General features: G+C 45.3%; 1 protein-coding gene across 1 annotated transcript; it reads right to left on the bottom strand.

The window, feature by feature from the left end:
• Positions 1 to 190: 190 nt before the first annotated feature.
• On the bottom strand, positions 191 to 23,134 carry ptpn5 (protein tyrosine phosphatase non-receptor type 5). The gene is made up of 14 exons (XM_064337052.1): positions 22,742 to 23,134; positions 15,705 to 15,823; positions 11,669 to 11,895; positions 11,201 to 11,320; positions 9,454 to 9,549; positions 8,797 to 9,035; positions 8,339 to 8,525; positions 7,668 to 7,752; positions 7,420 to 7,499; positions 6,929 to 7,066; positions 5,079 to 5,189; positions 4,447 to 4,607; positions 3,820 to 3,933; positions 191 to 3,393 (listed from the first exon to the last, which is right to left on the bottom strand). Exons 3-14 carry the CDS (start codon positions 11,849 to 11,851, stop codon positions 3,300 to 3,302), a joined length of 1,608 nt encoding a protein of 535 aa, XP_064193122.1. The 5' UTR covers positions 11,852 to 11,895; positions 15,705 to 15,823; positions 22,742 to 23,134; the 3' UTR covers positions 191 to 3,299.
• Positions 23,135 to 23,722: the final 588 nt, after the last annotated feature.

Here is a 23,722-nt window from a genome sequence, read left to right as displayed (position 1 = left end):
GTGATGTACGATTGTGTGTGATGTACGAGTGTGTGAAAGAGGGTATGCAGACAGAGGGGCACCGAAGAGACGGGTGTATTGGCAGGGCACTCAATGTGGGGTGGGGTGGGGTGGGGAGGGGCAGGTGGGCGAGGAAGGCACACATGTGCCATGCCCTCTTCAGACGTAGTTCTAACCTGAATTGCCCATCTCAGCTTATGTCTAACATTCATACAAAGCATTTGTGCTGGTGATTCAAACCTGTGCTGATGTTTCTGATCTCTCGTTCCCCTCATTGAATGCTTCTTTAAGTACCATAAATTATTTACTTTGGGGAAAATACAGTACCGTGCACAAACTGTATAGAAAATTAAATTTGAAGATAGAGCATCTTTGGCTAAGTATGTAAACATCTGTACTATCTTACTAACTTACATTTTAGTTTGTAATTAATGTAATTGATAAGAATACAGAAAAAATATGAATCTATGGGACAAAGCATAAATAACATAGACATTGAAGAAATTAAAGTTACATGCAATCGGAATTAAAGACCTGGCAATTTTGTTCTTTCAAATGTCTTAATAATGTGTGTATAATACTACATGAGGGATGTGCCTACAGGAACACCGTCTGTGTTTAGAGATTTGGTCAGCATGCTGATAATGAGGTGGAGAAGCCACACATAACTGGAAACACAAAGGTGGTGGTGATAATGGAGTCACACAATATCAAAGCTCAACTCCTGCATCTCCTCCTGCAGACAGGAAATGAACCCAGCCAATCAGATGCGCCGCACAAGAGCAAGTCTGCCTGAATGAAGGATGTCGTCTCATTTTACTATAAATCATACACCCAGCAGCAAATGGACACACGGGCAGACTGAACAAAGTCTGAACCAAGATAATTAAACAAGACAAAGATACATGACCTCCCAAAGCAAAGAAGGCATTGCAATAACCAGCAATCCCCACTCCCCACAAATGATGCCTTTCATTTTACACGGACAGGAGAGATGGGGGCAGGCTGATATTTACATGAGTAACAGTAGTTGGATAAACAGTGTAGCGGCATTGTGATCTCTTAAAAAGCGAGATGCAGCATCTTGAAAATTCAAGGAACAAAAGATAGATAAATAAATAAATAAATAACTAAATAAAGCATGTACAGCATAGTACATGCATGCGCTATCTCTCTACTGGTGGGGGAAAACAAGGCATTGCAGGCTCTCACTAGCAGGACACCACTGCACCATGAAGACTCTTCAGGCGGGGCTATGGAACAGATGTCACTGTTTCATGCAGGGACAGGAGGTCACTGTTCCGCCAGACACCGCCAGTGACCCCAGATCTGAGCGCGCTGCTCCTGTGGCTCTGCGGCCAAGCAGACCAATGGGGCGTCCTCCCCCCCCAAACGGCTCATCAGCGTGGCTGATTTCAAACATTCCCGACCGATCCGTTCCATCATTAGAATATATGTCACATGGTCTGTACTCCTTAACTGAGACAGTTAAGGGGTATCAATATGAGGGCATATCAGAGCTGACGACCTGGCGGTTCAGGAAATGAGCCAGACCGATTTGTCATTTAGAGATTAAAAAGAACAACTGCAACCAGTGGATGGTTATAATACAGAGGGCACCCATACTTTTGCTCTGACTAAGATTGTTGTAACTGAAGGTAAATGTACACTGAGCAAAGCTGGTGCTCAACGGTGCCCCCTGGTGTAGAACAGAAAGGACATACACTGAGTAAGGCCATTTTGTATAAAGTCATGTGCTCGGTTAACCTTTCCCTTGAGACCCATGTCGCTGTAGAGTGTTGACACTTAAAGAGTCAATTCTTAGTGGCAGCGGCAGGAGACATGGGGACCCTGACCTTAGAGACATTCTGTAGACAAAAGTGGAGACATCCCTGGAGCGCTCCTCTGCCACTGGGACTTTAATAGCCCAGAGATCTCTTCTGTTCCTGGAGCTGAATATCCCAGTATCCTAGAGATTTCTTCTGTTTCTTCTGTTTCTTGAACAGTGACAGCTGCTGCTTACAGAACTCCATATCCCAGAGATCTCTGCTGCTGCTCCTGCTGCTGCTGCTGCTGCCTGAACTCCACATTCCAGACATCTGTGCTGCACCCAGAACTCTAGAGCGCAGAGGTCTCTGCTGTTCCTGGGACCCCAGCTGGTAGTTATGGATCACTGGGCAAAAGAGGGTCCCTTAAGCATTATTCCATCTGAAGCCACAGTGTGGCTGTACACATTGTTCACGTTGTACCACATAAAACACACTGTACTGCATAAAAAGGGCAATGTAATTAGACATCAAGTGAAAAAGGACATGATCTGAGCCAAAAATATTGTTTTATACTGAAAAATACAGTTCAGTTCCACCTCCAGTCTCACTAATTATTCTTTTAGCAGTTTCGATTAAATTGATTAGGTTTTGTCAATCCTTTTATTGTTTTGCGTCCCATGTACATTGCCCTTATTTGCATCCCATGTCATTATATGCACACCCTCTCTCTCACATACATCCCACACATGCACACATGTGCATGCGCACGCACACACACACACACACACACACACACACGCACACACGCAGAAATGAGAGATAGATTTGAAGGGCACATTCCTCCTTTCGGCTGTCATGTTTGTGGTCCTTGTGTGCTGAATGGCACAGTAGTATAAATTAATCTTTCAGACATGGCCCCCAGAGTACTCTGACATAGTCACCCGACCCAAAGACCACTGACCCCGGTCCCTCCACTCTCCTCTAGTGACGATGAGGGAACATTTCTTTTCCAAGGGATTTTCAGGGAATCATCTCCAAAATGTGGGTGGCAATCAAGATATCTGCTTCTTTGATTTTGATCATTAGAAAGACAGGTTCAACAGAGAGTAGGTTAAAGATGGTTTTCCACAGGGTGGAGATGTCCAGCGATGGGCTCCTGAACGCGAGGCCTCAGATCCACAGAGAGGGAACAGGACTGGGGCACCATGGGTTTGGCCCAGAGCTCCTCCCGCGCTGGCAGTTATAGGGTCCGCTCACATTCCAGTCCAAACCTGGCGGCTGCTTTGTGCTTTAGCTGGGGACCCATCGAGACCTGGGGTGCCAGAGGGCTTCATGGCAGGCTGGGCAGATGACTGGCTTTGTGGAGACTCAGGCTGGCTTTGGCCCTGCTGGGGTTTCAGAGAGCTCAGGCTATGATGGAGGATGGAGAGACTCAGAACCTGCGATGATGAAGGCTAGGGCAGATGTTTCTCTTGTTAAATAATTTTTTTTGTTGTTGTTGTTACTTGTGGGAGGGGCATAGGATGGTTCCTATTCCTCTACATGACGAGAGAGCTGTCGATCATAGAGGCTAAGGACGTGGTGCACAAACTGGTACTGCTCTGCCGTCTGGATCATGCCTCCCCTGGAAAGACAGCAAAAATAAAGAGTCATATTCCATGCAGGGGTGCATATACTGCACACATATCAGCTCTAATGCAAACATAGTAAAGTGTCCAGCATAAATTCCCCCAATCGGGACCACATGTACTCTGTCAGAGTATAATATACCCTGTAAGAGTTGATTTAACACTGATTTCACTGTGTAGCAGTTTGAACCATTCCAAGTTCCACTACAAACAGGTTTGTGTTTTTTGTGGAATCTTTCACAAACATGCTTCAGTTGAACAGCTCAAACTACTATGAACTGGGAGTGCTGTCTAAGTGTTGTGTCCTGTATTTATTTACTTGCGTGCACGCATTTCCGCAGGCAGGGATTACCGTTTCAAACACCAGTAGAAACATAGCTGAACAAAGCTCCGCCCTCACCTGCCTGGCCGGCAGAGCTTACCTGTCCAGCCTCAGCTGGCAGGTGGTCTTCAGAATGTCCACCACACCCTCCTTCTTCAGCTGCTCGCAAAGGATGGTGGTGGCAATGAAGCAGCCGGTCCGACCAATCCCAGCACTGCGTGGGCCAAAAATAGGGCGGGGCCAGAGAGGACGTGGGCTGATGTAAGCCAGTCTATGCCACATTTGAGCCACATTTTGAGCATCTGACTCACAACACGTGACAGCAGGGAGCTGTCTTGATTAAAGCAGACTATCATTAAGGCAACACTCAACAGACAGTTACAGGGGCCGTGGGCAGCTGGGGTCCCTGTTGGGTGTCACTCATTAGAGCTGGGGACACAGCAATGCTGTGATGAAACCAGGAATATTCTAGATTAAGCATGCATCATACTGCGTTCGCGACATCCTCCATTTCTCTCTGAAACCTGTTGTTATTGTCATGCTATTACAATAACAAAAAAATCGTTTTTTACAACTGTTTATGAAGAGGTTAAAATCAAACATTTTATGTGGGAGGAACTTAGCGCAAAAATAAGATGGTTAAACTGTCTGCTGGTTTATAGCATATGAATGAATTTCAAAGTCCCTGATATGCATGGAAAGGGGTGGGAAAGGGAGCGGGGCTAACCTGCAGTGGACAATGACAGGCCCACTCCAGGGAGGGGCCTGCAGCCACGCCTCCTCCACATCCTGCACCAGCTCCAGCAGGGGCGGGGCCTTGTCTGGAGTCTTCTGGTCCGGCCAGGAAGTGTACCAATACTGCCTCAGGCTACGCTCCTCTCCCTCACACTATTACATAGCCACACCCACGCGCGCGCACACACACACACACACACACACACACACACATACACACACGCACACACACATATGCATGCATGCACACATAATCGCAGCAGACGCAGACACACAGAAGAGTGGAGACATGTGAAAAGAGTCTCTTGGTTGACAAGGTAGAAGTTATTTTGATCCAAACAGTTCCTCCGCTTACGTCTGCAGCCCTGTTGCAGTGGGCGTTGTTGTCTAGGCAACTAACGCCCTCTGAAAGTGCAAAGGAGTGCTGCACTGTAAGAGAAGTGCATATTTGCTACACAGTCTGCTTCCTTTCACTTTAGACACATATACTCCTGTGAGTATAAACACAAGCAAAACCAAAGCCTTCCTGAAGACTCGATGTAATGTCTGTCCCTGCATTAACTGTGCTTTGATCAGCTCACTCTCGAGACACTCCGCGCAGTGAACAGAGCGCGTTTCACCTGCCTTTACGGTGAAGATCCGAAGGCTGTAGTCGTCCGCCTGGATGACCTGGTTGACGGTGATCTCGATCCCCTCATAGGTCACGCTGTCCTCCGGCCAATACTCTGTGCATTTCTGTGAGGAATACAGACTATCCGCATGAACACCACGCAGATCTCCACCAATGAGCAGCAGGCAAACAGTATGTAAATCTGACCCCTGACCCCTGAAGATGACCAGCATTCTGTATCTAGAAGATGAACATTCTGCAATATGAATAAAGCATCAATTACATCAGTATACGTCCTTAAAAACATACAATGTAGATGTTTAATGCAGAGCAAAAAAATGATAGGATGATATAAAATGATATTAAGAAGAAGATCAGACTTTCCTGAAAAATCCCACACAAGGCTGAAATATTATTTATGTGGCTATGCTACACTGTATACACGCCTGTCACAATTGTGTATATTTTAATCTTGCATGAAGGTTTTTCAATTTGGTCGGGCCATAAGGACATAAACTGCATTACATGGCAGGACATAAACTGCATTACATCACAGAAAAATACTCATACTCAAACCATCAAAAAGGAAATGCAAGGTGACCGAAATATTTAAAAATTCAGAGACAGAAAGAAAAATATATGTGAGTTTACAAACAAACTTATTTTTGTGCAAAAACATTGAAAGTAAAATGTGCGAAAACCATGACTTGTGGCTTCAGCACTGTAGAAAGATTGAAGCAATATGAGAGCACAGTTTGCACAGTACCTCTATTTAAGTATAATAGGTGTGAACAACTGGGGAACTGCTACTAGATTTAAGCACAGACAACCCCTAAACCCCGAACAGAGATAATGATGCCGTTGTGTGTGCACTAAGGGTTATAAGAAACTGTGTGTTCCTCATTTAGACCCAAAGGATGTAGGGATTTCAAATAAAAATCCCCCAAGCTTTACGTTGAAGTAGGCACTGTGCCACATAACTGAATCTGTGACTTACAAGTGAAAAGCAGAAAATCAATAGCACAAAATTTCAAATAAGACTGATTGGTACACCAGTGTAAACTGATGAGCTGCGTACACGTGATACCAGTGTACTGTAAGCCACAGAGACATGACAAATATCCTACATAATCAAATCCACAGATAACAACCCTCCTGATGGTTTGCTCTATTTGTAACAAACTCAGACTTATTGATCCTAAACAAAATGCACAATTACAGCAAGAATAAAGGCCCAAGGCGTCATCAAAAATGTTCTTAAACATTCATAAATGCTAAATAACCATCATCAGTGTTGTTTGATGATTATTGTTACAAATTTAACATTCTTCATTTGAGAAAATGAAATGAGAAAAACACTCTCAATGTTAGCATTTAAAAGGGGCCATCAGTGTGACCTCAGCCACAGGAGGTAGGAAGGGCAGAGCTTCGAAAAAAGAACGCATTACATTACATTACATTACATTACATTACATTACAGGCATTTGGCAGACTATTATCCAGAGCGACGTACAAAGTGTATAACCATAACCAGGAACAAGTATGACGAAACCCCTAGAGAGAAGTACCGGTCCAAGTGCAGGGAACAACCGCATAGTTCAACTGGGACCCTGAAGGTTAAACTTATTAACACTAACAACGAGAACGGCAACAACGCAGTCTATGGAAAAAATACAAGCAGTAGTTAAGACAGTTAATGCACCTAAGTCACCTACGAAATAGCTGCCTAGTTACAACCCTAAGCTTACAGTCATTTACAGGGGGGTAGGGAGTGAAAAAGAGCAGGACCCAGAGAGAGCAGGGCACAGTAAGAGCAGATATCAGAGAGGAGACTTCACAAGTCTGACAGACAGCAGGCCCTGACCTCGTTCTTCTCCTCGATGTTGGTGATCATGACGATGATGGACGACCGCTCCTGCCACACCATCCTCCAGAAGTCGGTGACGGTGTTGACTGTGGGGCCCTGCGTAGCGATGTACGCCTTTTCCCGGCCTTTGTACCCCTGCAGTGACCAACACCACAACACAAGGCTTTCACTTACCTCTGCCCTACACCACTGTACCGTTTTATACATACGTACTCAATGACCTGATTACTTATTGTTTAGTTGACCTTTGAACCCATATCCTCATGATGCCTGTGTGGTATAATGGTTAAGGCCCTGAGTTTCCGCACCAAGGTTTCACATCCCAGCAGAGTACTGCTGTCATACATTTCAGCAAGCAACTGAACCCGTACCATGTCTATCCACCACATAACTTTAACAGGTAATTTTAAGGGTAGCATAACGCAAATACCTACAATGTTAAAGAATACATCATCTTAGAGCCAAAAAAAGAGCAAACAAATACCCACCCTCATGTAATTAGCATTGATGTAGGTCCTAAGGAAGTCCTCCTCATCTGTAGCTTTAAGGCAAACTCTGCTGTGCGTATCTGAAATGCAGAGGGGGCATCATTTATTCCGAGGATCAATCCTTCTCGCATTTCACCCGCGCAGCGCTCGTCCTCCAGCGTGCCCTCAGCCTCTCCCCCCACCCCGCTTTCCATCGACCGGCGCCTTCCGCATGGCGAGGCGAACGCGTCCGCGCAACAAATACTCACTCGGAAGGATGGTTTTGTATCGATTCTTCCGCACCAGTCCGGGAAAGTTGTATTCCTTGGGGTCCACAAAGTTCATAGGAGTCTCCTGTTAATGGCAACAACATATGCTGCTGTGCATTCATCAAAGCATGCGGGACTGCATTAAGAAGAAATTTGGCCACCAGTGGAGTGTTCCATTCATCAGTGGGGTACGCTAGGGCTGATAAATTCAACCCTGATCTTTGCTTTCCCAATTCAAATCACATGATTGCATCATATGAAAGCACACCCCTTCCAAATCTCAAAATAAAATTCCAATTTGTCCCAAAAAAACTCCATCTGTGGTTCTATTTCTGTTGTGTGTAACATCGACCAAAATTTGATTCACAAAACCGATAGCCAACATTAAACATGCGGCTAAAAAGCGCTTTTATCAGGTGAATGTCATCGTTAAGTTACGTCCAGCTAAGCATTTTATGGATACGTAATACAGCCACTTTGCTTTTAAGGCACAAGCGAATCGCTTTCTCTAGACCTAGAAAGGTCAGTAACAAAATCTAATTAAGCAGCCTCTGCAACCTGTGCCACATGCTGCACAAATGATCTGCTCGTTCACGAGTGCTGCACACAACAACGCAAATTACGCAAACTATGTAGACTACACAGAAGTATAAAACAGCCGCATTGCTTACGTAAAACTCAGCCTGCAGGGCGGCGTCGTCCAGGGCGCGGGTGTGCAGTTGGGCCGCTGTTAACACATTGGAGGCCGTCTGCAGGTGTTCCCGTGCTGACTGTTCCCGTGGCGACAGCATGGCAGCGTACGGCTCCGTGGAGCCTGGTGTGCACATGTCCAGTGTCAGAGACACATTGGAGCCCCTCCTAGTAAACACACACACACACACACATTTTCACGTATACATATATAGAGAGGGAAAAGAGTCAATGTCACACAACCATTGAAAAAGCAACACTTGCATTTATATCCATTTAAGTGTTTTCATTAATTTCGCACGGTTTGTCTTGCAGTAATTCAACTTGGTAGCTTACCCTAAGAAACCTGGTGGTTCCATAAAGATACATAATACAAGATACATAATGGTTGCATGTGCAAGCTCACTGACATGGTGATGTGCTGTATATGCAACCTGACCTTTCCTGCAGCCCCACTGATTTGACGGTGAGGGAGGTGGGCTCGCCCTCTGCCTTCATGTCCATGAAGCAGTCGAAGACAGGGGTCTCCGGCACGGGGTCCAGGTCGTAGAACTCGTCCTGTTTGCCATCGGTCCACTCAGAGTAAGTGAAGGAGGGCTGACGGCTCATGGACTGGCGACGGTCGTCGGGGAAGCCTAGGCTGCTCCCGGGAGCCAGTGTTCTCAGACAGTACAGCACCTGAGACCAGGAAGCCTCAGCTATAACCAATCAAAACCCAGATTGGCAGGACATACAGTGAAGGGCTTCTTAGCAGGCCTCCATTTTATATTAAAATTAGACAAATTGCTAATGAAGCCGGGGTAATTATTTTGTTCCATGTTTCTGAGACAACTAAGGGGATTCACACACAACAGAAGGCAAGTTATGTTTATCAAAAGTGCATTATAATATAAATCACACTTTTAGATGAAAGCTTTGTATGAATGCTTGTGTGGTAGGATCAGTCCAGGAGAGGTAATGGGGGCAACCCAGGTGTGTGTGCCAACTTAACCAGCAGGTGTGGCCCCAGATTTCCCTAATCCCCTCTCCCTGACTGAGCCCTGCCATGCCTTGTAATATACGTCAGTCACGTTTTCCAGCGGGAAACGCCACCCACCCCGATGCCCAGGATGACAATGCCTAGGAAGAGGGTGGCCAGCAGGGGGCACAAGCTCTCTTTCCTCCACAGCTCCTTCTGCGCCGACTGGGATGACTGTCAGACAGAGAGAGAGAGAGGTAGAGAGGGAGAAGTATAGAGGGAGACAGACATCAGAATAGAGAGAAAGAGAGGCAGAGGAAGGAAGAGCAAAAAGAAGAGGGAGGAAGGGTTAGAGGCACAGTTGGAGGGATGCGTAAGAAAGGGGCGATAGATGTTTAAGATATGTAGTGCACACTTACTGGTCTCTCTTTTGAGCAAACAATGAGAGTACGGGAGCAGAATATGTGTGAACATCACAATGATATATGCACAAATCGTATTTTCATCTATTAACTGCTTTTAGCGATAACACTGATTGTGGATGACTGGTATCTTTACAGACAGGCACATTCATTGCAACACATGACACATTCATCTTTAAATGTATATTTCAAATCAAAGAAGCCAGCAGACACCGGAGGTCAGTTGTTATGAACCAAGTTCAATATTTTCAGCCTTTCATTTTGCCCACTGTAATACCTGCACCCAGTGCAGCATGCACTTTACTCTGAATACACCAGACTTTGCATTCAAGATTACAAACAACAAGTCATTTCCTGGAGAGAAAGACAGTCACTGCATCACACACAAATTGCTCTAAGCAAACACATAGCCTTGTGTCATCGCACAAGAGGGAGTTACATTGCACGAAGTAGCCTCTAATGCATTGGGCAGAATGTTGCATTCACACCATTTTAAATTCAAAGAGTCACCACTAAATTCTAATCTAGTGATCCAAAAAACTAACAGTGCTGTAAGACAGCCCAAACTATTCAATCTCCAGCAAGTTCATTTGATGTGTGGTGAGCATCCTGGCACAAAATGGCTTCCATGAATACCAGTGGCGTGGGTATTGCACATTTCTGATGCCTGACGTGAGCTTTCACCCATACAATGAAAGCTCTTTGAGATCGTCGAAGGTGCTATAGTAAATGTCATTGTTAATGGTGCAATGCAACACAGATGCGGTGTCCGTGGCACGATCTCCCCCTGTGTGTACACTGAAACAGATTGAACAGTGACTCATCACTGAAGGTACCATTCCTGCTAATCCGCATTCGTCCAGTTTTGGTCGGCATATCTGTGCGCCCAAAGCCAGTCATTCAGCAGCGGTCATACAGTTCTGTACAGGAGTAGTCTCTGATGCCTACCTCCTGCAGCTGCTGTATTACTTTATAGGTGCTGATATGATGAAAGTGATGCCGAGATTCAGGTAATGTGAGCATTGGAGTAGCAGTGAGGACCTAGTGACGACAGACAGGACCATGCAGCTGTCCTGTCCGTCATCACCAGCAGCTGGACCCATCTGGGCATGTTACAGCTGCAGGCATGATATTGTGAACAGCAATGTCTGGGCATTCTGAGGTTTTATATTTCAGCTGTCAGGACCTCCCTCAAAACCTTGTAACCCGTGACATCCCCAGTCACAATTAGTGCATTATTATTATTATTATTATTATTATTATTATTATTATTATTATTAATAAACTTTTAGCTGCTCAGGAGGCCACTCTATAGACCTGCTGAGGGCTATGCAAATTTCATTTAGACTGAAGCCACTTACATGGCACATGCCCTAAACATTGTTAGAGCATTAAAAAGCACTGCTATAACATGCGAGTGTAGTAGTGCAGTACACAGTACATAGATATGTGAGCATACAGACCTCTTCCTCCAGTGAATTATATGCCCCCAGTGGTGACAGCATGTACTGCATGAGGTCCAAGACTTTATGGGCAGCCGGGAAAGCTCCGTACCCATTCATCATGTAGAGGACCCAAACTCCCTGTGTAAGACCACCATGAAACTTATTACACACAGTGCTAGAGCAGTATAGACATGTTTCCATGAAGCTGCACCATAACCACTGACCATTTTTTTATGAAACCATTTGAAGATGTGAACAGATAGGGTTGATAAAAGCAGAATTTAGAAAAAAAACATTAATAATTTTCTATAAAACACACATGATAATAATTTGCAATTACCAAATGTATCAAATCTGTATTCAATGCCACCACTAATGAGTCAATGATCAGTGTCACATGCACTCTGCCATAAGCTACGCTACAGCCTGCCTCACTGTTGTGCTCTCAGGCTGAAGGTGAAGGATGGAGGCCGGGCTGTTTCCTACCGTGATCTGGGAGAGGACGCAGAGGCAGAGGAAGCAGCCGATCGTCACGCCCGCCCTCCACAGCCTCTCCCACCACGCGCCTTGGACCGCCTGCAGGGGATTCTGGGAAGGCTCCTCGCCCCTCCCCCGCTCCTCCTGCGGTTCCATCGGGGCGGGCACCCCCGCCACTGAGTTCTGAGTCATCACCTCCCCGCGAATCCAATAAGCCGCCCGGCAAGCCCTGGCACCTGCCACAGGTGGGGAAAGGAAGAGAGAAAACACAGATTTGTTTTCTTATTTTTAAACCTGTTTGAAAAGGCGACGGCAAACATAAGACTGCCAACATAAATTCTATGAGGTGGATTCCCATCACTGTTATATCATGGATAAATGGTCCTCCTTAGAGTATGACTATGTTTTCAGTGCCAGGTCACTGGGGAACAGGTTAATTTAGCAGCTTTAATGGGTGGGCAAGGTCAGGCCCAAGCGAATAGGAAAGAGCTCGAGTTGAGGAAGGAAGCTGAAAGTGAGAGGTGTTTGTGTTGGCGTGAGGTGGAGGCGCGTGGGAGACGGAGACGTGGTGGTGAGCTGTGTTCAGAACAGCGGTTGGGAAGAAAATCTGGAGTCTCGCTGAAATCGTTCTCGGGAGCGGTCCGAGGTTAATATGGAGCTTCCTCTCCTGCTACTACACAGACAGAGAGAGAGTAACAGACAGGAGCTCGCTAAATGCTACACAATCCCTGTGTTCGAACAGCCACGGCGATCACTCTCACATACTCTGGGTTTCCCCAGCAGGCCTGGAACAACACTTTCATTTGAAACTTATCAGCGAATCACAGTTTTTTTTTTTCAGTTTTGTAAAATTGGAAGAAGATTATCCGATTTGGCCTCCAGGATAGGCTGAGGCCCGGAACGACATCACGCTGCGACACCCTCGCTGTTGTTCTTCTCAGGTTCTCAGGTATTTCCCAATTAGAAAGAGACGAGACAGACGATAAATGCGTCAGTGAGTCAGTGGGGAATTTCACGCAGGGCTTTGCTCATTACGCAAACGTGAAAATGTCAGAAATGAAACGCAGGCGCAGTGAGTAGCTCTGTCGCCTCGCAGGGAGAAGGCTCTGAGTCTGAATCCTGGCCGAGGGCCTTTCTGTTCGCTGTTTAGCATGATCTCACGGCTTCCTGGGTACTCTGGTTTCCACTCACAGTCCAGAGTCATGCAGGATGGGTTCATTGAAGCATCTAAATTGCCCTTGGGGTATGAACATGAGCAAATGGTGTGTGATGTCCAGGGTGCATGACTGCCTTTTTAACCCAATGTATGCTGGGATAGGCCTCCAGGCACATCCCCTCCACCCCCATCCCAATGCAACACTGACCAGGATTAAGATTAAGCGGTTTCGAGAATGGATAGATGCACACATGCAAGTTACCTGCCTCTCACAGGAGACTGTCTACATTCAGCCTGGTTGGAAACAAGCATTTGAGAAAAACTGCATTTAAGATAATGCTCACCTGACTAAATGCAATAATAACATAATATTAATAATACTCTCGTGCCCTCTTTAGTTCTTGGATGAATGAACAGTGCATGCCTGGATGGCCAGCCGTTCGCAGTACTTGCAGTTCAGTTGCACTGGTTAGACTGACCTAAATAAGCACTCATTTCAATTTCAATCCTGGGCTGTCTAATGCTGTTGTTCATTTGGATGCTACACTGTAAAAACCAAAAAAAAGAAGTCAATCTTAACAAGTATTTTTGTCTTATATTTAGACCTAAAATCTTATTTCTATTGTATTGCTTAATAAGACAAAAAAATTGCCGATGATGTGAGTCAGTTTGACTCATTTCGAGATTTGCCAATGGCAAAGGCAATTTCACTTGACAAGCAAAGGTAACTTAAAGCAAGGGGGGAAAATGTAAGACTCATTACAACACTTAAACGCTTGTTAAGACGGAATTTTTTTTTGTTTTTGCAGTGAGGGGGCCGCTTGGAGATAAACTAAACGGCGCAGTTTGCGGAAAAACGCAGTGCTGTGTCTGCCGCTAATGATGAAACGAGGGCAAGTTGCTCGGATATCACACAGCAGCTTGCTGTCTCCATTTAGAGACCGTGATGAGTGAGACGTGGCTGAAATGACAGGGCACAAATATAACCTTCGCATCTCTCAGACCGCGATGACTCAATTGTTGTTTCTTTTAAAAACGTTGTTCCGCTTTTTTTAATTTCACTAAATTTGAAAAGCCTGCTTGTGTTCATGGACCCTTCTCATCACTGCAATATGCAGTGCTGCCAGTTCTCATTTCCCCTTTGTCTGTGTGCAGCGCTTGTGGTACACGCAGTGGAAGGTAAGACATTGAGCCAAGCGAGCACAATTACAGTGGTTTTCACAAAAAGACGTGGCAAACTCTTAATTTTTGCTATTAAAAGAGCTAAAACCCTTAAAAATATTTGTTGTGTATGTGGCTTTAGTGGGATGAGCCGTTCAGTGGCGGCCCGTGCAACATTTGACACAGAGAGCTTGACAGAGAGGGAGTTCCCAGTATGGATTCACCATTCAGCTTTCTCTCTCCTCTTTATCCACAGCCCCCCCCCCCTTCCCTCGCTACTGAAGCGGGAATCACTCCCCTCCTCTGGTCACGATGCACTTGTGCGCGTCACACACAGAGAGGGGAGGGGGATTTGGAATGAAGTGAGTCTCACATTGAGCTTGGCTCTCTGACGGGCGGGTGACCAGGTGGCCGCTGCCTATCGGAACCACAGGCTCTGCTGGTGAGTCACTCCCTTTGGCCGTATGAAGCATGTCCAACCAAAACACTTACTCATACTGCCCCTGCTCTCTCTCTGCTTCTCTCTCTCTCTCTCTCACTCTCTTGCGCTCTCTCCTTCTCCCTCTAAAATTTATATTCATACTTTTTATGGCAGCACAAGTCTGTATGTTGTAACATATATTGGCAAAGCAAAAAAAATAAAAAATGAGCAAAAGCAAAAAGACTGTAGAAATGAGTCAATGAATGAAAAGCAAAATTAATGCAACAGAAACTGCCATAATAATCTAAATGAAATATTTTTCAAATTAAAATAATGGTCATTTAACTTGTGAATGACTTTTATGGCTTAAATTTCACTGTTCCACCGGAGTACGTATGGCACGATATATATACAAACTGAAACTAAACTAAACCTATTACTCATTGACCACATACTATAGTCTTTCCTCTTTCGGATGCCATGCCTTCTTCCTCTTTCATGTGGATATTATTTATGAGTTCTCTGTATATACTGCATAAAGGAAAGTAAGCTGAGGCCTGCTTTCAGATACAGGCTGTTGAGCAGAGAGGGGGGAAAGTGTGGATACTAATGACTGAGACTTGGGGAGGGTTCTTACACTGTGTGTTGTTCTTTGGATGTTAAAGATCGACTGAGACCGGCTTCAATTGCTATCACTCATCACTTAACCAATCAAGGCTCTGTTCAGTGCCCCGCCCTGTCCACATACTGTCTGTCACACAGCGTGATGTGTGTGATAAAAGTCAGTGTGAATGGGTGTCTGTGTGATAAGGCTGAATGGTAATGATTTTTTTTTAAGGGTTGTAAGAATAACTGCTGCCATGGGGTATAAAGGCGATCTTCGGACTGGGTTTGGATGGAGACATTGCCAGAGTTTCAAAACCAGTCATTTTAGACATTCTTTCCTAAATCCCAGCAACCTATGCACTCTCTACCTCTCTCTCTTTCTCTCACACACACACACACACACACGAACACAGAGTGATAGAGAGAGAGATGCATACACACATACACACACAACAAACACACAAATGGCAGATCACAGGAGGAACAAATCATAATTTTTTTTTCAATTACTTCTTGAACTGCAACAGCAACAGCCGCAGGCACATTGTCCCATTGTCCCATTGTTATGTGAAGTTTCCATATCATTTTGCACTTCAGCTTCAGGAAGCGCACTTCCTACATCCTACAACAGTCACACGTTCTGAAAGAAACCCCCGGCAGACCTGCCCAGGACTGCCACACCCAGCAGAGAAGCACCGCACCTTTCAGAAGGACAGCAGCGTCAGCAGGGCAGGGAGGCCTGTCACATGACAGGGCCGAGCTCACGGTGTCCGTCGGACGGCGCTGCTCAGGGTTCAGACGCTGGAGGGCAGAACAGAACCTGGACAGGAGGAGAAGATGGATCAGACCCACACTCTCAGAAGGAAGGGTTCCTAAAGGCCCCTCTGCGTCTCCAAAGAGGAACCCTATCTAGTTCAATGGCTATTTTTTGGGTAAAAATGATGAAATCTGGGAACATTCACACTCTTCTGACCTGCCATAGGTGGTTCCATAAAGAATTGAAAAGAATTTTCCTGTGAAGACAAGCCAACGAACCCTTTTTCTAAGAGCGTACAGACTCAATCTCATCCAAACCTTAACATAAATAAATATTTGACAATAAAAAAGGAATGCTGGGAAGAAAAGCTGTAAACAACTATTCCCCAGCAGCAGTTCTGGGCATCAGAAGACATCACCCTCAACCCATCTCCTTTTCAGTGCACCAAGAAACATGGGCTGACAAAGATGCACACACACACGCACTCACACACACACACACACACTCTCTCTCTCTCACACACATACACATACACACACACACACACGCACTCACACACACACACCACACACACACATACACAACACACACACACACAGCACTCACACACACACACACATCTTTACCTCAACACTCACACACACACACACTCTCTCTCACACAACACTACAAACACCACCCACCACTCACACACACTCTCCACCACACCACTTCACACACACCTCTCTCTCTACACTCCACCCCCACACCACACAACTCTCTCTCCAACACACACACCTCTAACCAACCACACTCTCTCACACCACTCACCACACACACTCTCCTCTCTCTCACACACACACACACACACACACGCTCTCTCACACACGCACACACACACTCTCTCTCACACACATACACACACGCAAACCCACACCCACCCACTCCTTCTCTCGCTCTCTCTCTCTTTCTTTCTCTCTCTCCCTAAACAATGGCTCTGGGGAGACAGCAGCTCCGAAAGGTGGTTTTTTGAAGAGGTGACGCCAGAGAATGATAGAGGCTGGAGTTTCAGTAACCATGGAAACAAATGCCGCGCTCGCTCGCAAGCGCGTGGTCACACAGAGCAAGTGCACTTACATCATACCAGGCCTTTGTGGAAATGGGACAGGTTTCTGGAACAGTGATAGGCCATGGTTGGAAATCGGGGGGTTGAGATTATAACATATTACATATAACTACATCATAATCCCTAGCTCGTGTGAGTGGGCCTGAATCCCACTGTTGTGTCCTCTGGATAGTTTTCCCATACGAAGAGAAATATGTGATTTTAAACAATATCTTGGACCCCACAGCTTTTCTTCTGTGAACAACCTTTTATTGAGTTGACGATAACTCACAGTATGCACAGTCCTGACAATAATAATTCATGTGTGCCCATATACTTACATATATATGCATGTATGTCTATTGACAGAACACCACAGCCTTTTCATGCAATGGCAGCTCTATTTATGTTAAGTATGTTCCATGACTTAATCCTTTGAAGAGTCGGCTTTTTTTTAACATTCTTAGTGTTCAAGAACTCCATTGCTTTTAGTAGTGATTGTGATTGTCATTAGAATGTTTAGTTATGAACATTCAAATCGCATACTGCATCTGTGATCTTACTGTACACCTTTAAAAAAGAGGTGTTATTCCTTTGATGTTTGGACTCTCTTTAATCAATCTATTATCCTCCATAGTTAGTTTTTTTACTTTAAAACGATAAATTTTGGCAAGGTCCCCGAAAATGAATGGGAGTGAATTTGGAGCTGGGCAGCGGGGAGGAACAGCAATGCCGTTTACGGTCAGTAGAGACAGCTGATGTTACCAGTATTCCATGCAAATGCAATGGGGTAAGCTCCAAAAAATTACTTGCATCATACCAACATGAAATATCCCTTTAAGGGATTAGGACAATGGATGTAAAGGATCTGGGAGGAAAGAACACTGTGTATCAGTAACACAGAAACCAGACAAGCAGAGACCAAACAGATACTGTATTAGCATGAAGGAAGTGGAAGAATTCAAACACAATACAATCGTAGAGGGGGGAAAAAGAGTTAAATTTAAGCTTACAACATGTGATTCTGCATAAAATAGCCACAATGTCCCTGCAGCTACAGAGCAGTTCCTCAGTAAGGCTATACTGTTTGTTCCTGCTGGTCATGCAGAAACCATTGAAACATGACACTCCCATGGAATGTGTCCTCACTGAAGTTCAGCACGTGTGACAGAGCCTGGCCCCATTGCGGGATGTAAACTACGACACCTTCATCTGCATGGCTCAGCCAGGAAATATGATTGACTCCCTGAGCCAAAGACCCAGGTGCCCAGCTAAGCTGAACCGATCACACGTTCTCATTCCGACTCGAGCTGGTGATGTCATCTTCTGTATTGGACTCACATATGCTGCGTCGTTTTGCTGTGCTCTCTCTAATCCTCCACCCCCCCAAAATCCCCCCTGGGACCAGAGTACCGCCCAAGTCACTGCGAAACTGTTTTCAAAAATAGGTGTGAAACTGCAGATTTTTCTGTCTGCACAGCATACAGAGATAGTGTTAGCTATTCTACTGACACTAGGCGCTGAGGTCATCTCGTATCACATGCCCTCTTATGCTACGGTTGTCCTCTAAGCCACAACCCGCTCGGACATTTCCAGAATTTCTGACAATATTGATATAAAAAGTTAAAAAATGACCATCCCCGCCATTTAAGGAGATACTTTAGAACATCTGAAAGACTGGACTGTGGCGAATGGCAGCATCCAATGCAAGAGCATGCGTTTTGAATCCAGCGAATAGCCTTTAAGAGCAGCTTTGTTCAGTTTTTCAGCCTTTTTGTTTGCCGCCTGAATGGGAAGAGGTCACAGTTTTCCTGACAAATTGATTTCTAGCAGCACAGCCCTTCATCATGAAACCCAGTCTGATAATGTAACCATGTCCTCCACGCTCAATGCTTCCTGTAACAGTTCTCTGGGCTCGGCTTGGCTGGTCTTCCCATGGCTGCAGTGACACTCTTTCCTCTTAGCTTCCTTTCAGTTACTTAATTTTGGTTGTTATTTTATCCTTTACAAAAAAAATGAGAATGAATAGTCTTTAATCACCAGATATGGAGACTAGCCATATCCCTCTGTCCCTAGAATCTCATCACCTTTTAAAGTATCAGGTAAACACCACATGCACACACAATTTAGTGTATTGTGCATGGAATTAGTGTGCATTGTGTGTTGTGCAATGAACCACGCAGCACACACTCCACTCGCACCACCTTCAAGTACAGCACCTCCACAGGTGATGTAGCAGCCTGCCAGATAGGTCCTCCTGGGTTAACAACCTTTTAATATACAGTCCCTGGAGCATCAGACAGACCAATCGCAACCAAACAGAGAGATTGAAGCATGTGAGAAGACAAATCATTCAAATTCAATAAATGTAAATGAAAACCTTCTATGCCAGAATACTCATTACCTGAAGTTTAGCTGGTTAGGAAGCGATTATGTAAACTGAGCGATGGAAAATTAATGGAAATAAATGCCATCATCATAATGCGCTTTTCTGTACGTCAGGGTTATTAATTATTGAGGGGGATTCTCAGGTGAGAGCCTGCCATCATTGTGGGTTTGCATCAATAATGCATTTTTACTGTGGACTGATGATGACAGAGACCTCTAGGCCAAATCTGGGCTCCGCGTCAGTCACATCCAGGTGCTGTGCCACCAGAGACTGTATGAAAGCCATTCAAAACAGAGAGCAGAAATGGAAGAGCAGAACATCCCACACTCCGAAATGGCCACCCCGAGGCCCTACTGCAAGCAGAGGCCAGAGTCTCAGGTGAAAAGCCAGGAATTACAGAGGAAGATAAGTGGAATGACTGCTCAAATTCAGGGACAGATGGTCAGACGAGACTTCACAAATGGCCGACATACTGACAGCATAGTGGCACGAGACCCGTCCTTTCAGATGGTTCTCAGGTGTATCTCAGTTTCCAGAGCCAGCACATTGTAACCACTAGTGCTTTCTTTGCATGTGTGAACATGACAAAGCCACACCCATGTGAGGTCCAATCCAGTCCGGTCAAACACGGTTTCCCTACGGAAATTTGTGTGGAGCTTCTGCCGGCCAGCGTTTTTGATTACATGGTTAAAACTGCATCATCTGGGGGTGATACATGGTCATGACCGGGTAGCGGTTCCCCTTAGCGGGCATATCCAGGGAGAGCGATGGCTGAATTTAAGGCCAGGCATCTGAAAGGACTTGCTGAGCCCGCCCTCAAACCATGATTCAACAATGACTCAACAGCCAGCAGCCACTGACTCAGCCCAGCGTAACAGCTTCACTCCCTGCTAATGCACTGCATGCTGAATACCCCAGATGTGTCAAATTTCTTGGTTATGCCGAATTTGATTTCGTTTTGCAGAAAACGTTGAACGGTGAGACGTGAACAGTTTCTTTGAAGAATATGTTGAAAAGTGACAATAGTTTTGATGTATTCTTCAGGATAACTTGACATACTTGGATCTCATTTGCATCTAGCGCTTTTTACCATACATTTACCGACTCTGCTACTTTGCATCCTGTGTGAACGCACTTCTCTACTTCATTTTTTAAGTTGCTCTGGATGAGAGTGTTGGCTAAAGGAATGTAATGTCATGCATGTTGCACAGCGAAAGGCTTCAGCTCCGTAAAATATTTCTTATATTTTGTGTTTTATTTTATTATTCCTTGGGTTATTTAAATCCAGTTTTCCCCAGTTCTTTTCGAGTTCACAAACGAAACACCAGTCCTGACGCACAGCAAATAATAATCCCCAAACTGTGAGCGGTCACGGTCGCTAAACAAATTTTTCATTTTGAAATGAAAAGTCTCTTTCAATGGCCCCTGATTTCACAGGGAGCATTCTTCTGCCATTATAAACAGAAAATAATACCAGGCTCATTTGAATTTCTCTGAATTAGCAGTCGGTGTTGGCAGCCGTCCTGTTATATCCGGCACCATAGCTGTCTGAATTGAGGAACTGAAAAAAAACCACATTTCCTGGAGCTCTAAAAGAGTTAATGGGAGGCTTTAGTGGAAGTAGTATGTTTAAATTAAACCCTTTTTAAAAGGCCTCTCTGTAATGTGCAAGTAGGGATTAGTCCCTCCCCTCTCTTGTGTCAGTGCATTAAATCTGCATATCTGTCCTGCTGGGCACTTATGCAAATTATAGTCTTATCGTGCATTTATTTGGTGCTATAGTGGCAGGAGCAGCTTCTGCTGCTCTCTTTTACATAATTTTTTGAAAATGAAAAAAAAGTGAACAGGGCCATCTGATGAATACACTGAAAGGTTGTACAGTAAGGACATCAGTTACATTTGATTGCAATGATGCATCAATTTAAATGCATTAAATAAATAAATAAATAAATAAACACTGTGTAGTGCAGTTTGTGAAAGGTTTTTTTTTTTTTACATCAGTTGTTTGCATCTCACCTCCTGCAATTAGCAAGGGGGGGAATGATGCCCACGTTATACTCCTAACGTCCTGTGATACACAAATCATTGATCACTAAAGGCCAGCAGTATTATGAATGTCCGAATTTATTCTTGCTTATAATGCTGTCACCAAACAGGCTTCATCACCACATTTCACATATTTTGATCTTTCTCAACATAAACTGTCATTTTTGCACAACACTGAACAAAGACAGAACCATCCATCTCTGCCATATAAAAAGAACATGGGTCAAGCTGAACATGGTCGAGTCCAGCTAATCACTGAGCATGTACCAGTAATTATGGCACTCTACAGATCAACACTATTTAATACACCTTAATCAACAATCTGGTAAATTTACTGCCCCCATTCATGAAGCTGAAAATCACTCGCAATTTCTGCCAGAGGTTATGAATGAAAAAAATATTACCAAGCTACAAGTGCGACAGTGGACAAGGAACAGGTCTTGAACAAAAAAAAATCATAGATAAATACCGAGTAGGCTCTGAAAGCATATATCCAGCTATACAACATGGCAGACGTAAGTCACGGTATGTAAAGGTGCCCATAAAGCCCTTGAGGGATAACAATAATATTACACACAGCTCAAAGCATCCTCTGCTAGCACGTGTTATGGTGGATAAAAACATCCGAGTATGCCGATGAAAACCAACGGTGTCCGAATTTGCGGATGCTGCGCGAGGAACGTGCTCTGCGTCTGTGGAGCCGCGATGCTGAGTTGAAGTCGTACCTCACGGAACTGGCCTCGCTACATTAGCGAATAGCGGATGAAGGTGATGCTAATGGTGATAAATGCGGAGAGCCCCGGCTAAAGTGCTCTGCGCCTCTCCATGCAAAGCGCGGCGCGGCGCGGCACGGGGGGAGCCAGCAGAAGGGAAGACAGGTTGCCGTGGTAATAAGGCTGCTCCTCGCTGGTCATCCCCATGGACCAAACCTAGCAGTGTGAGTGCCCGTACACCAACTGCATCCATGCGCGCTATTCGTCCTGAATACCATACACAGTCTTTATGTTCAAGCTAGCTTTCACTATGCAGCACAGACAGTCTGGTATCAGTCTGTCTATACAAGCCACTCCTTTTATTAAAGAGCAATAACCCAATACAGCAGGTGTGAGATTGCTGTCTGCTGTCTAACAATGACTGAAAAGATCCATGGAACCCACGGACATAACCTATACGTACATATTCAAGTTAATATCAAAATAATAATGTTTTATATTTTAGCAGCATTATGCGTCCCGTATAGACACCCAGGCACACACGAACCCCGCTGTACCTCTAGATAACACACATGGTCTTTCATGCGCAATGCAACAGATGACACTCCCGCCGACTAACGCCAGCACAACCTCAGCAATAACAACGAGAAAAATAAGAGTGCGAACGTTACAGCAACCACTGAACACGAAAGGGAGAGAGACGAGAGGTAGAGGAGTGGACAGAGGTGCACGGAAGACGGGGTGCCTACCTTTCCACCCGGAGAAGACGGCGAGAATGACAGCAGCGGGTTGTACAGCATCGTTAATATTCACATCACAGCAAGCGGCGGGGAGGTTGTGGTGGGGGGGTATGTGGGGAGGGGGGGGGGGTGCCGGACCCAGGGAGCCGATACTGTGACAGAGCAGACCTTTCCATCGCATTGCTCAGGTTGCTGTAACACCCCCCTTCTCTCCCCTCACCGCCCCAGGGGTACGATTTCCACTATTAAAAGGATTTGGGACGGGGGGTTATCTGTTTGTGTCTTCTTTTTAGGTGGTTGGGGGGAGGTATTGTTGATATTGATGATGTTGTCTCGCTTTGTTTGTTTGCTTGTGAGGCTAGATCCGCAGGCTGCTTTAGGTAGCTAGGTGTCTGTTCGGTATCCTTGGCAACAGTGAGAGGGGGAGGGGGGAGAGAGAGAAAGAGAGAGAGAGAAAGGAAGAGCCCTCCAGAAATCATTGCATATCACTCAGAATCCCCCCCCCCCATCACACACACACTGCCAGCCCCGAGCACCATAACCATTTCCCCCGCCCCCACCCGCCCCCACCCCCCCAATGGCATTGCGCTGCAGTCTTTACCGCCCACTTCACTGATTAAATTGTGTAGGCTACATCCCATCCTCTCTCCCTCTCAGTTTCTCCCTCTCTTTCTGTCTCCATTTCTCTTTCTCTCTCTCCCCCCCACCCCCCATTTTTCCTTTCCATTTGTCCTCTCAGCTCAATGATTTGATTGACAGGAAAGATATCAAAGCCCACCCACCCACACAGAGACACACTATTTTCATTTTTCTCTCCATATCTCCCCCTCTCTCTCTCTCTCTCTCTCTCCCTCTCTCCCCCTCCCCTTCCCCCATCCCTTTGAGAATAAAGCATAAAAGGAAATAAGGGAACATGGAGGAAGCATGAATGAAATATGGATGAAGGAAAAGAGGCACCTACACGCAAATACGCAACAGATATACACACCA

This window comes from Anguilla rostrata, chromosome 5, assembly GCF_018555375.3.
Source record: "Anguilla rostrata isolate EN2019 chromosome 5, ASM1855537v3, whole genome shotgun sequence".
Taxonomy (NCBI): Eukaryota; Metazoa; Chordata; class Actinopteri; order Anguilliformes; family Anguillidae; genus Anguilla; species Anguilla rostrata.
The sequence above is the reverse complement of the archived record's forward strand: the minus strand, read 5'-3'. Positions and strand labels throughout refer to the sequence as shown.